This window comes from Rutidosis leptorrhynchoides, chromosome 4, assembly GCF_046630445.1.
Source record: "Rutidosis leptorrhynchoides isolate AG116_Rl617_1_P2 chromosome 4, CSIRO_AGI_Rlap_v1, whole genome shotgun sequence".
In the NCBI taxonomy this organism is placed as follows: Eukaryota; Viridiplantae; Streptophyta; class Magnoliopsida; order Asterales; family Asteraceae; genus Rutidosis; species Rutidosis leptorrhynchoides.
This window is the reverse complement of record NC_092336.1, coordinates 553,424,467-553,436,891: the sequence shown is the minus strand read 5'-3', so window position 1 is coordinate 553,436,891 and position 12,425 is coordinate 553,424,467. Positions and strand designations below refer to the sequence as shown.

Here is a 12,425-nt window from a genome sequence, read left to right as displayed (position 1 = left end):
AATTTGTCATGATTTGCTTCAACTCTTCAAGTCCTATCTGTCGGGTTATCCGACATATCATGTGAATAACGGTTTTACTATTTCTGCCCTCCTAGGAGCAAGTAAATGGTAACAATTGAGCATAAAAAGATATGGTAGTCTCTTATATAACTGTAAATTAGTGGTCAACTTTCCACTACTTAGAAGTGCACACTCCCTTTTTGTTTCTTTATGAATTTTTATAATGTTATGCTCATTTCATTGTTGAGCATATAGTGGCAGTCGTGTGGATTCCACAAGCCTTGATCTTTTTTTATAAGCAAGTTGTTCGATTCTAGCAGGCAGTTACAAAACTATTTTACGTTTTCTTGGAATGCTTTATTTATATATCGTTATCAAGGGCTTGTGTAGAACACTATCTTTAACTTTATTCATCACACAAATCCACACGATATATATATCCTATAGTGAGGAGCTCTATTTCACAAGAAACACTTATTTTCTAGTTCATATAACATTCTCTGTGAAATAATAATGGCTGCAAAAAATGATGTAAGCATTCCAGTTTCTGATAACAGATCAGAACAGGAACGTAACCAAGTATTGTCTACGGAGGCAGACTTTGACTACTCGCAAAGGGGACAGTGGCTGCGTGCTGCTGTTCTTGGAGCAACTGATGGTTTAGTTTCAGTTGCATCTTTAATGATGGGTATTGGTGCTGTTAAACACGACGTTCGAGCCATGATTCTTACTGGATTCGCTGGTTTAGTCGCTGGTGCATGCAGTATGGCAATCGGTGAATTTGTTTCAGTCTATTCCCAACGAGACGTAGAGTCAGCTCAGATAAAAAGAGAAAACAGTGACGAAAGTGAAAAAGAAGCACTGCCGAATCCCATTCAGGCGGCTACCGCATCAGCCGTTGCATTTATGTTGGGAGCCATTGTGCCGTTACTTGCTGCTGCTTTTATAGCGGACCATAAGGTTAGGCTGGGTGTGGTGGTAGCCACCGTGAGCTTGGCTCTTGTGTTCTTTGGGTGGACCGGAGCCGTTTTGGGGAGGGCTCCTGTGGTTAAGTCTTGTTTCCGGATTCTGGTTGGTGGGTGGATGGCTATGGGCGTTACATTTGGTTTGACCAAATGGATAGGCTCTGCTGGTCTGTAGGATTTCATATCTCCTTTAAATCACATGTTTTTTTCTATTCGTGTTAACTAGTTTGTTAACTGATAGTGTATATGCACAGTTACAGTATGTATCTTTTATTGATGTATAATTTATTAAGTCCTAAGAGTAAACAAATTCCTCTTTATGTAGTGCTAGTGTTTATTTTGGTGCCAGAAAAGTACCTGTTTATTGGTCATGAGATGCTAGGCGAATTTAGGTGGTGCCAGAAAAGTACCTGTTTATTGATGTATAATTTATTAAGTCCTAAGAGTAAACAAATTCCTCTTTATGTAGTGCTAGTGTTTATTGGTCAGAAAAGTACCTGTTTTTGGATATGCTATTTTGTGGGTTTTCTTGTATTTACTTAGCCAATAAATGGGTTACACTATTTTAATTTAGCCCATTATGCAATATTGAGTCTGTTAATCCAATGTTCCTAGACTAACCCTATCCTAAGAGAGTATGCTACATTGCTACCTAACCACTCATGTATCTAAAACACCTAAGAGCACTCCCTATCGGATTGTGAAAAGGTCCGTGAAACACTAAATTGACCGCCAAAAATCTAACAAGGATAGGCACGGACCTGTGAAAGGGGGTCTGTGAAAGTGAACGTGAGAGTACTCACGGTTATGATGGTGTCCGTGAAAAGGGGTGGTGGACCGCATGCTTTTATTTCTTGTACCATCAGTTTTGTAACCTGTACGTTTTTTTTTTTAGCAGTATATAGGTGAGTATTGTTTAGTTATGGGTTAGCGAATGGTTAGTGAAAAGGGTTGATGCTGATGTGGCACTGATGTAGTGAAATCGGTAAAGGATAAGGATAGGGAGTAGTCTAATTGAAGCTGGATTGAAGTTGGATTATGAACTAATTGAAGACTGACCTTTTCATGCCAATTATCAATACAGTATAATGAAGCTAGATTGATTGAAGTTGGATTATTAATTTATGTAAGGCACTCGCCTTAGTGCCTAGCGCCCTGGTCTTCAGACCATGAGGGCCTTGGATCGCCTATTGCCTTTTTAAGCCAAGCTGCACACTCCATTTCAGTTTTATATTGTTTTGAGATATTATTTCTATTTAATATCGAACAAAGTTGTTGCAGTCGTGACTCGTGTGGAGAACAACCATCTTTAATAATGGACGTAACTGATATCTATCAATCAAACTTTAGCTTTGGAGGACTACACTTTTTTTTTTTTTTTTGTTATAAAAAGCATGAAAGTCTGTGAGTGTTTTCTGTATCAGCCCTCCACCAAAAATGGCCCGGGCCTACCAGCTCAATTTTGATAGGTAGCATCAATGTCGACTGAATTGTTTTTTTTAGGAGTTGTGATGATGTTGTTGCCCTTTATATCTTCTCATAAAACTCACTGCAATATTCTAGCTGCTAATTATAAGGTAGTTGTAGAGCAAAACGACTCGTGGATTATGTTATATTTTTCCATATGCCAGTGTAACATATGTGAATATAATAGATTTCGACAAGTATTCTGCTGATGAAACGAAGTGAATAAAAGGCATAAACAAGAATATGACCTAAAAGTATCCTGGACAAGTATTACTATTATACTTGGAAGCAGAGATGGTCAAAGAAGTTTAATAACTGAAAACGTTTAGTCGTTCAATAATCGGATGATAACGTTCCGTCCTTTTTCAGTCTGTCGGAGGAAGCGTCGATGTCGTGCTGAGCTCAGTTACCATGTTAATGGATGGGATGGGAGTGGTCTAAGGATATTTTATAACATTAATTTCTATGTGTATTAAAACTCTTCGTCCTGCAAAGCGTATTTTGTGTCATCACTTAGGACCTCTAATATCCATTAGTTGAGTGGTTACCGCCCTTCTGGGTGTCTGTGAGGTCTCAAGTTCGAGTCTCATCTGGGGATTTCATAATGCAATTTGCTTTGTAGTTGGTTATGGAGTCCTCTGGAGACATCGTTGTCTAAGCGTGTCCTACGACAGTTGTTCAAGGGGTGCTTCCGGAGTCATCACTGTCTGAGTCTGTCCTATGGCAGACAGTTGTTCAGGAGGTGCTTCCCAAGGGTGACTACGCTTCCTAAGGGTGACTGCACGTAGACCCTGTCTTATGGCAGTTGTTTGGTAGAACATCCTTGAAAGGTGGAACGAATATAATCGGGTGGTGGGAGCTTCTTTAGTGGTCCCCTGTCAATGATTCTAATATCGTTGTTAAAAAAAAGAAAAAAATTATCCATTAGCATGCATGTCTGCATGCGACCAATTATAGTCTTGGATTATTTTGTATATTATTGTCAAAATTCCTGGTATTTCATCAACTGAATTCAGTTAGATGTATATACTTCACCCTCTTCACTTAATCTAATAAACGGAATGAGTATAGTCGCATCTTGTTGGAACGTGGATGTTATACTCCCCTAGTTGATTGAACATTAATCTTTGCCGCTTTAGTGTGGAGTGCAAGCTTCTTCATACGCAATAAGCGTGGCATTACATCCCCATATCAATCCAATCATTCCTTTATGATGAAAATGCTATCCTACATAAGCCTCCACCTTCCTAGTGATGTTGCTCTTCCCTTATATGTTATCTTATTGTGAAACATGATGGATTTGTCTAAGAAGCATACCATGTTCTCTGATAAAGGTCTCATTAAGACTTTAATCATGCATCATTTAAGCTAATATATGATTTGCTTTCGCATAAACATATAGAACGCAAGTTTGGAGAACTCGAATCTCTGGGACATCTCGTTCGGACAATTTTTGGGTGATCTCGGCATCTCGAAGTTGACTTACGTTGACTTTTTAGTTTTTTATTTAAATATATAAAAATAAATAAAGATATGTATATTTGTATTTATATACATTTTTACGAGATTTTACAAGAAAAATATTAGAAATGAGCGAGAAAATTCAAGAAATTATGAGAAAATCCAAGAAATTACGAGAAAATCCGAGAAATGAGCGAGAAAATCGTGACTTTGACCAACTTTGACCACGTTGACCGAGAAATCTCGCGAGATGGACATCTCGTTTCGGTTGCTTTCCAAAAACGAGATCTAGGGGAGAAATAACGAGATTTACAACACTGATAGAACATACACTGCTTTAGCTGATCAGCAGCCTTAGACAGCCTTAGAACTTACACTTTTATAGAATATGTTGTAAAAAAAAAAATGCTAGTAAGTAGTGAATCTTGATTACTGTCATCTGGCATTCGGCAACAAATGTTGATTCTTAGAATACCATTTGCACAGATCCTGTAATGAGTTTTTCTAACTCACAAACAAATGGATAGAAAGTAGTACATTGGGGCATTGGGCCAATTTTGTCTAGTTATATACGAGTGACCCATCAACTAAGAGGTTGTACATTCATATTTCAATTGAGACATACAGAGTGTATAAAATGTGAGTAATGAGTGTGTGTTTTGCCATTCAAAAAAGGTTAGAAATTAGTGTAAAAAGGAGGAAATATAGCAACAAAGTAATGTGTGCTTGAGTCACTCTGCACAATTGGTGTGACCAAAAAAAGTTCAGTTACTAAAGTTCCTCTATATATACCTTTAAGGAACTTATACATCTTTCACAAGCAACCTACCAATCTATATTTTTTTTCTAATATAACTCAACATTCCCCTGTCTATTATTGATCTTTATGGCTCAACAAACTGACTTCACTATTCCGTCTCCTGAAACGAAATCAGCCGAGGAAAATTTCGACCACTCGCAAAGAGGACAGTGGCTTCGTGCAGCTGTCTTAGGAGCCAACGATGGTTTAGTTTCGGTTGCATCTCTTATGATGGGTGTTGGAGCAGTTAAACATGATGTCAGAGCCATGATTTTAACCGGTTTTGCTGGTCTAGTCGCAGGTGCATGTAGCATGGCTATTGGGGAATACGTGTCAGTTTCCTCTCAGCTTGACATTGAAGTATCTCACTTGAAAAGAATAGAAACAATTAATAAAGAAAGTGAGAATGAACGGCTGCCGAATCCCATGACAGCGGCTGCAGCATCAGCGGTTGCATTTATATTAGGGGCGCTTGTGCCATTACTTGCTGCTTCGTTCATTGTGGACCATAAGGTGAGGTTGGGTGTGGTGGTGGCTGCAGTAACGGTTGCACTTGTCGTTTTTGGATGGATTGGAGCCTTTTTAGGGAGGACTCCTATCGCGAAGTCTTGTTTTAGGGTGCTCGTAGGAGGGTGGATGGCTATGACGATTACCTTCGGCCTGACTAAGTTGGTGGGGTCCACCACGCTGTGAGCAGTTTTGACTCGATGAATAACGTTATATTATTGATCATCTTATAATTATGATAATTTTGCTATGAATCTCTATGATATATGTAATGTCATTGTTGTGTTGAAGTTGACCAAAATGTATTCTCAATGCATAAAACTATATAATCATTTTCTTAATATGTGACGACCCACCCAGTTTGTCACCATTGGATTTTATACCATATAATGAAATTTAGTGCTAACTTGAAAATAAAAAAATTGTACTTATAAAAAGTAAGAGAGGACTAAAATCTACCAAAAACCATTATGTATTTACCTACACCAAAAAGGGAATACATCGTTTGATTAATGTATACTCATTCATAAACTTACGTACGAAATATTATTCAAGACTAAAAGAAAAAATAGATTTGGAATACTAAGTTGAAGTTATCCATTACGTAACTACTATATGAATAACTACTCATTATAATTATATATGGAACCATGCGATTTTCGGTAAATTCATCATGATTTACTGAACCGACCATTTCTAAAAATGTATTTTCGTCTTTTTTTTGCTTACGCGTTTTAGTTGAATGAATAAAAAAGGATAATAAATTTCATTAAAATGTAACCTTTTTTCCTTGATTTTCTATAAAATGTAACCTATTTTTTTTATTGGACTATTTAAATAATTGTTTTAACAAATGTAAATAAAAAAGTGAAGTATCGTTACTTTTAAGTTATAAAACTGTTAAAAATATTAAAGATACACAATTTTTTTATTCACATTTCATACTGAAATAATACAGTTCTTTGAGGCAAAATCTGGCGACGAGTACTTACATTAGTGATATCATGTTTGTGATTATAGTGCGGTTGTAGGATTGATTCTATTGCGTTGTTAATCGAAAATATGCAGGTATGTTCCATATTTTCATATACTTTACGAGCTTATTCGATTTGAGTAATTGGTTAAATGGAAACGTATCGATAGTTTTATCAATTATGAATCAAAAAATGGAGTATAATTAAATTTTTAATGGAGTTCTAAACTAAAAGTAACGATATTCCTCTTTTTAATTAACAATTGGTAAAACAATCATTTAAATAGTCCAAATTTTTTTTTTTTACCTTTAATAGAAAATTGAGGTAAATTTTTTACCTTTTAATAGAATTTGTTCAATAATAAAGAAAAATTAGAACATTCACGAGAGTGAAACAGATAGCAAGAGTCAGAGAAGTATGATTCCGACATAGGGCGGAGCTTAATAGAGTCTAGTAGGGGTCTTGGCATTCCTAAGGTTTGAGTAACTATGGCATCTTAAAGTTTGAGTAAGTAGTGAAATTTTATCCCCGAATTACATTCAGGATTTTCCATCAATTGAATTGGAATCTGTATTAAAAAATATATGATTAAAATGGTGAGGTTGCAGACTAGTTCATTAATGGTGAGTGGCATTGGATATAATTGGTGGTCGAAATGAGAATCTTTTATGTTCACTTTGTGAGGAGCTGCAAAAGCTCCAGCTTGTTGATCGAGATGATAGATGGGAGTACACTTTGAATTCAGATCGAGTTTATGATGTGAAGTCATCTAGAGTTGCAATCGACCGAGCCCTTCTTTCTTCTTCGCACTCTAAAAATGCATGGTTCAAGTTTCTTTCAAGGAAAGTTAACGCGTTTTTGTTGACAATTTAATTTAGACTCTTTACCGCTTGTTGAAATCTATCCGCGATAGGTTTAGATTTAAATTCTATTATTTGTCCAGTTTGCAACAATGGATCGAGGATCAAAATCATTTATTCTTTGAATGTTCGATGGCATTAGACATTTGGCACAAGATTCGCATGTGGCTCGATTGCAACATGCATGTATGTTCTTCTTGGGAAGACTTGACGAGCTGGATCGAGGGCTCTCAAGCTACGTTCAGGGCCATGAATCAGATCATAGTGATTGCAGTCACCACGTTATATGTAACACCCTGAATTTTGTGCATCAGAAAATGTTCCTGAAAGTGTCAGTAAATGTGTGCACCAAAAAGCGCCACTAAAAGTCAACCTAACACTTATGCATTTTCAGAATTCACATCAGAATCAGAAACTGTCAACCGCAGTCCCTAAACTTTTAAATTAAAGCTGAAAACTGAAATTCGGTTGAAGAGCTGCAGGTATTGCGTTTGGAGCACATGTATTGCGTCCTGGTACGTCGCGAAACGCGACAAACATGGTCAAAACGCGACGGCCTTAAAAAGCCTGGTCCTGGTTAATTTGTCGCGATTTGGTCAGGTGTATCGCGTTTGGGGTGTCGCGAAATGCGACAGGTAGTCGCGAAACGCGACAGAAGTGCTGAAGGACCATTTTGAACTCGTTTTGAGTTTAAATTGGGGGCATTTGTGTCTTTTCACTTTGGGGTCGGTTTGGGATCATCAAAACTGATCCAAGGCTCTTTCAAGCCTCATTTTCACCCACACAAAACACTCCCAACTTATTTTAGAGAGAGATGGTGACTTTAGAGTGAGAAAGCTTGGTTTGGAGAAGAAGAAGTGGAAATCTCACCAAAGTGCTAGTGTTAAAGTTGTTCATCTCGTTCCTAGCTACATTTTGGTAGTGGTGGTGAGTTCTAACTCCGAATTTCATTGTTTAAGATTCTTGTTCATGCTTAGGGTTTGAGCTAGTTAGGGTTATAAACCCCATTTCTCATGAAATTGGGGGTTTTGTAGTATGTATTGTGTATGTAAACCCCATTATTGTGGGTTTAGGGTTTGATGATGAATTTGGAAGTATTTGTCATGGTTTGGGTGTTAAATCACTAGATTGAAAGGTTGTTAGTGATTTTGATGTACTTAAGAACAAAGTTTGCTAGTCAAAATGGGTGTTGACTTGGTTTGGTGTCAAAATGAGTTTTGAGTCAAGTTTTGGTGAATCAAGTGTGTAAATACTTGATTTAGGAGTTAATTGGTTTTTTGGAAATATAATCACTAGTCGTTAGTGATTTTGGGCGTTTTTAGAACTTATGTCAAAATGGGCAAGTTGATTGGGTCAACTTTGGTAATGACACTAATCTTGGATTAAATGAGTGTTAAACATTTTTGTTAAGTGTTAAATGACGTCTTTGAATAAATGTAATCGTGGGAAGTGATTTTGGGTTAAAATGGTATTTTAACATAAGTCGAACGTGGTCAAATGCAATATGGGTCAATATTGTGCGTGTTGTAGTTTTGGGGTATATGGTGTTTGAAATGATCACTACCTAAGTAGTAATCTAGTGTCGGGAACTAGGTTGGTCTAATTGGTGTCAAGTATAATTTGGGTAAAGTTATACTTGTTTGAATGGGTCAGAATTACCACCCGTAGTGGTAATTGGTGAAGTCCACTTTAGGTGTCTAAATGGGCAGCTTGTGAAGGTAAGTATAAACCCTTGGTTAAGGGCGTTGGCGTCGAATTCTCTTGTAGAGAATGTATGTTGATTGTGTGTATACATATATGTATATTATAGGTAAAAGCTTGCTCGGGTGCGTTGGTGGAGATTTCACGCATGGTTTGTAATGCTCGAGTTCGAGGTGAGTGGAATAATTATACGTATATGTATATGGCGTATTTATTTGTGAATGTTATGGATGAGCCAACGAGCCAGTAGTACCATAACATGTATGTTACGAGTGTCATGATGTGAACCACGAGCCGGTAACATCTTAGTATTTGGGTTGATGCGAGCACCACGAGCCGGTAGCATCAAAGTGTAAACCACGAGCCGGTAACACTAAAGTGTGAACCACGAGCCGGTAGCACTATAAAATGAGGTGTGACCCACGAGCCGGTAGCGCCAAAGTGTGAACCAAGGAGCTGGTAGCACTATAAAAGATTATGACTCAAATGCGTAGTGGCGTGAACCAAGGAGCCGGTAGCGTCATAGCATTACCTATGGTGTGAACCATGAGCCGGTAGCACCATAGCGTTTATGGTTAACCATATTGTGTTGTTAATTATTGTTTAGCATATTATATATATTGTGTTGAGTATATGCTAATGTGGAGTTGTTGATTGTGTACGAATTGTTAGCATTATGAATATGATGACATGCTATTTGAGTTACAAGTTCGTATGAGGTATTTGACGGATGTGATTGCAAATATATGGGTTATATATGTGTATGTATAATTATTGCATTCACTAAGCTTTATGCTTATCCCTCTCGTTGTTTACCTTTTTACAGGTATTGTGATTGTGAAGCTAGCTAGTTTATAGACTAGATGCGTATGAGCGCTTGGGCTGGACGGGGTAGCTTTTGGATATTTGGACGCAGATTGGGGATTTGGTAGTCCCCGGGATTATTCTCTTGGTATCGGGTTGGGTTATCGAGTCTTAACCCGTATTGTGTGTAATTGTGTCATTCGTATACCAAGGGTCATGTAAGTAGTTAAACGTAATGTTATGATATTATGTTTTTGGTTAAAACAGAGTTGAAATGTTATGTATTATGAACGCTATATTGGGACCTAACTTATATAAAAAAAAATGTGCTCCGCTTTTGGTAAACAGATTTGGGTCGTTTCAAGTCGTATTAGAGCATAGTCTAAGGGAATTAGGTGACCTTGGAATAGGTGCATAGTCTTAGACTTATTGGCGGTTATGCATTATTTGCGGGACTTGTAGAAGTACGGGTCGGATTGAGATTTGTTAGTGCCTTATAGTAGGTGAATAACTAGGACTAGTGCTTGTCTAAAGTGTGATTATGTGGGGCCTAATTTCGTGTATAAATTAGTGCCTTAGACTGCTAGTGCCTAATGTAAGTAGGCGAACTTAAACGTCGATTTGGTGATAGTCACCTAGGTTGTAGGTTGACTTGTGTTGCGGTGTACTTGTGTATATTTATTATTATATTGTATATAGGTGTATATATATATATACAGGTATCTATTGGTGCGGTGTCCTAGATACGAATCTATTGGAGATATTCGGATGTTTGGCGGTTTTGAGTGATCAAGTTCACGGTAAGGACTTTGGTCATTCGGGTACTAGGAGTTATCGCATGTTATTTTGTGTGAATGTTTCATCAGTTCTGGTAAAGTTCTTTGCGTGACCATGTGGAAATAGTAAGGTACGCAATTATAATAGTGACTTATCACCATTATTACGAAAGTGTATCTTGACACCAAGCATGACATGACAAGTACCGAACGGAGGAAACGTTGCATGGTTGGGGTAGAACGGGACGAATTAGGAATCTTTTGTTGGTTCCTAGAATATAGTGATCGCGAGTGATGTGCTTTTTGTCACATCGGTTTCTTTGTGAGTCGAGAAGTGTTACGGTGGTTTCGGTTAGCTAAGGTGAGTGAGCAAACTCACGAGTTTGGTGCGTGCTTAGTCACCCTAAGTAGCGGGTGCACTGTTGAGATTGTTATTGGTTTTATTTACCCATTGTAACTAGGATGAACGATTTACGTGTGCGTGTGTGCGACAAAGACTTGAATTCCGTAATGGAATGCGACAAGTCTAATGATTGTAGTTTTGAGTTACACTCGGTAGAGTGTGTGGTTAGAGAATCGTGTTAGGATTCTTGTTGTGAGTCGCCTTGGAATTGGCGAATCGAGGAGTCTTCGGGTCGTAAAACTCATGGGAGTGGGACCCGTATAATGATGATGGTGATAGTGAATTGTGGATTATAACGTAACATTCCTAATGGTATATCCCTTGTAGTAGTGGTTTTATCGAGGTGTGTAAGGATGTAAGACTTGGTGTTTCCAAGCATCTCCTTAGTGTTAGATGAAAGGTTTCGTTAGGCTATATCATTTTGGCCTTGTGGAAATTGTGGGTAGCGTGTGATCGCTAGGAACTTTCGATAAGACAATAAACCGTAAGATTTGTCAGGTAGGTATGACTTCGGGTCGTTACTGTGGAGGGATGGGTGACATCGGGTGTATGGAACCCAAAGATCGAGTTTCTAAATTTCGGTAGATTGTGGTGGGAGTCTGCATGACACTGTGTCAGGTGCCCCTTTATACCTGCTAGTGTAATGTTCAACTCCGGTAGTGGTGTGATCACTTTGTGATTAGGGTGACCGTGAGATACCCTTAGAAGCAGCGGAGATTATAATAGTGATCGACGGGCGATAGTAATTCGACAGTGGCAAAAGTCGAAGTTTAAGAGCATTGCGGTCAATACTTTTTATGAAGTGACGGATGAGCGAATCTTGTTGCTCTTAAGTGATAGACGGGTAAAGAGGACCGGTGAGCTGGTGATGCACTCAATGGTCGGCTAGGCCGAAGGGTATGACGAAGTGTTGATATTGCGGTCGATGCAATTATTATGTCGAATTGGTCACTCTTCTCCATGAGAGTGAGCAATTGTTGATAAAGGTTCGTTGAGGGGAAGGTCGGGTGAACTCGACTGAGATACACGACTGATTAAGCAGAGTGGCATATGCCTAGGCTTAGAGGCATAAGTAAGACTTTGGTGGAATTCTCTTTGCGAATGATAAAGGGCTGTTAGTTGTGATTTGTGGTATGAAGGTGCGGGGTTGTCGCGTGTACGACCTCTCAAGTGATTGTGTATGATGGCTCTGAGAGCCTAAAGTGAATTTGCGGTGATTTGGTGTGTATGACCAACGATGAGAATGGTCATGCGTGTCGTGGAATGATAATTCCGCGGGATGTTATCATCTTGGCGGTGAGAATGTAGAGCTGAATCCTAAGTGGGGGAGTTTTTACTGCCGCCCGAGGAAGCTCCGGTGGTGTTATGTATATTGAAGTGTTGGAGTGTACCGTGCTAAGCCTCAATAGGTATTCGGAGTTCCTAACGAGGAAGAGTGACGGGTTGTTGATGTCGACTCGAGATCGTGCATTACAATTGTGAGTTACAATTGCGGAATGTTATGTGTAGAGTTATGATGACGGGATCAATTGAAGCGTAAGTCTTCTTGTGTAAGTTTGTCGTGCAGTACCAAGTGCGGTATGAGACCAAGTTTGAAGTTTGAGATCATGGACGTGGGAGAATATAACTGTCGTTGCGGGTGCTCTCGTGATATAAACTTGGGTTGGGGCAAAACCTGGATAGTACTGTTGAGTAAGTACGAGTTCAA

At 38.6% G+C, this 12,425-nt stretch overlaps 2 protein-coding genes across 2 annotated transcripts; both read left to right on the top strand.

The window, feature by feature from the left end:
- The first annotated feature begins 479 nt into the window (after positions 1 to 479).
- On the top strand, positions 480 to 1,476 carry LOC139845243 (vacuolar iron transporter homolog 4-like). Its single transcript, XM_071835495.1, has one exon. The coding sequence runs from the start codon at positions 514 to 516 to the stop codon at positions 1,138 to 1,140; it is 627 nt and encodes a 208-aa protein (XP_071691596.1). The 5' UTR covers positions 480 to 513; the 3' UTR covers positions 1,141 to 1,476.
- Positions 1,477 to 4,725: 3,249 nt separating this feature from the next.
- Positions 4,726 to 5,508, top strand: LOC139845242 (vacuolar iron transporter homolog 4-like). The gene has a single exon (XM_071835494.1). It carries the CDS (start codon positions 4,780 to 4,782, stop codon positions 5,383 to 5,385), a length of 606 nt encoding a protein of 201 aa, XP_071691595.1. The 5' UTR covers positions 4,726 to 4,779; the 3' UTR covers positions 5,386 to 5,508.
- The last annotated feature ends 6,917 nt before the right edge of the window (positions 5,509 to 12,425 follow it).

Coding starts and splice junctions, on each gene's coding strand:
- LOC139845242 (XM_071835494.1), top strand. CDS start 4,780: ATGGCTCAACAAACTGACTTCACTATTCCGTCTCCTGAAACGAAATCA.
- LOC139845243 (XM_071835495.1), top strand. CDS start 514: ATGGCTGCAAAAAATGATGTAAGCATTCCAGTTTCTGATAACAGATCA.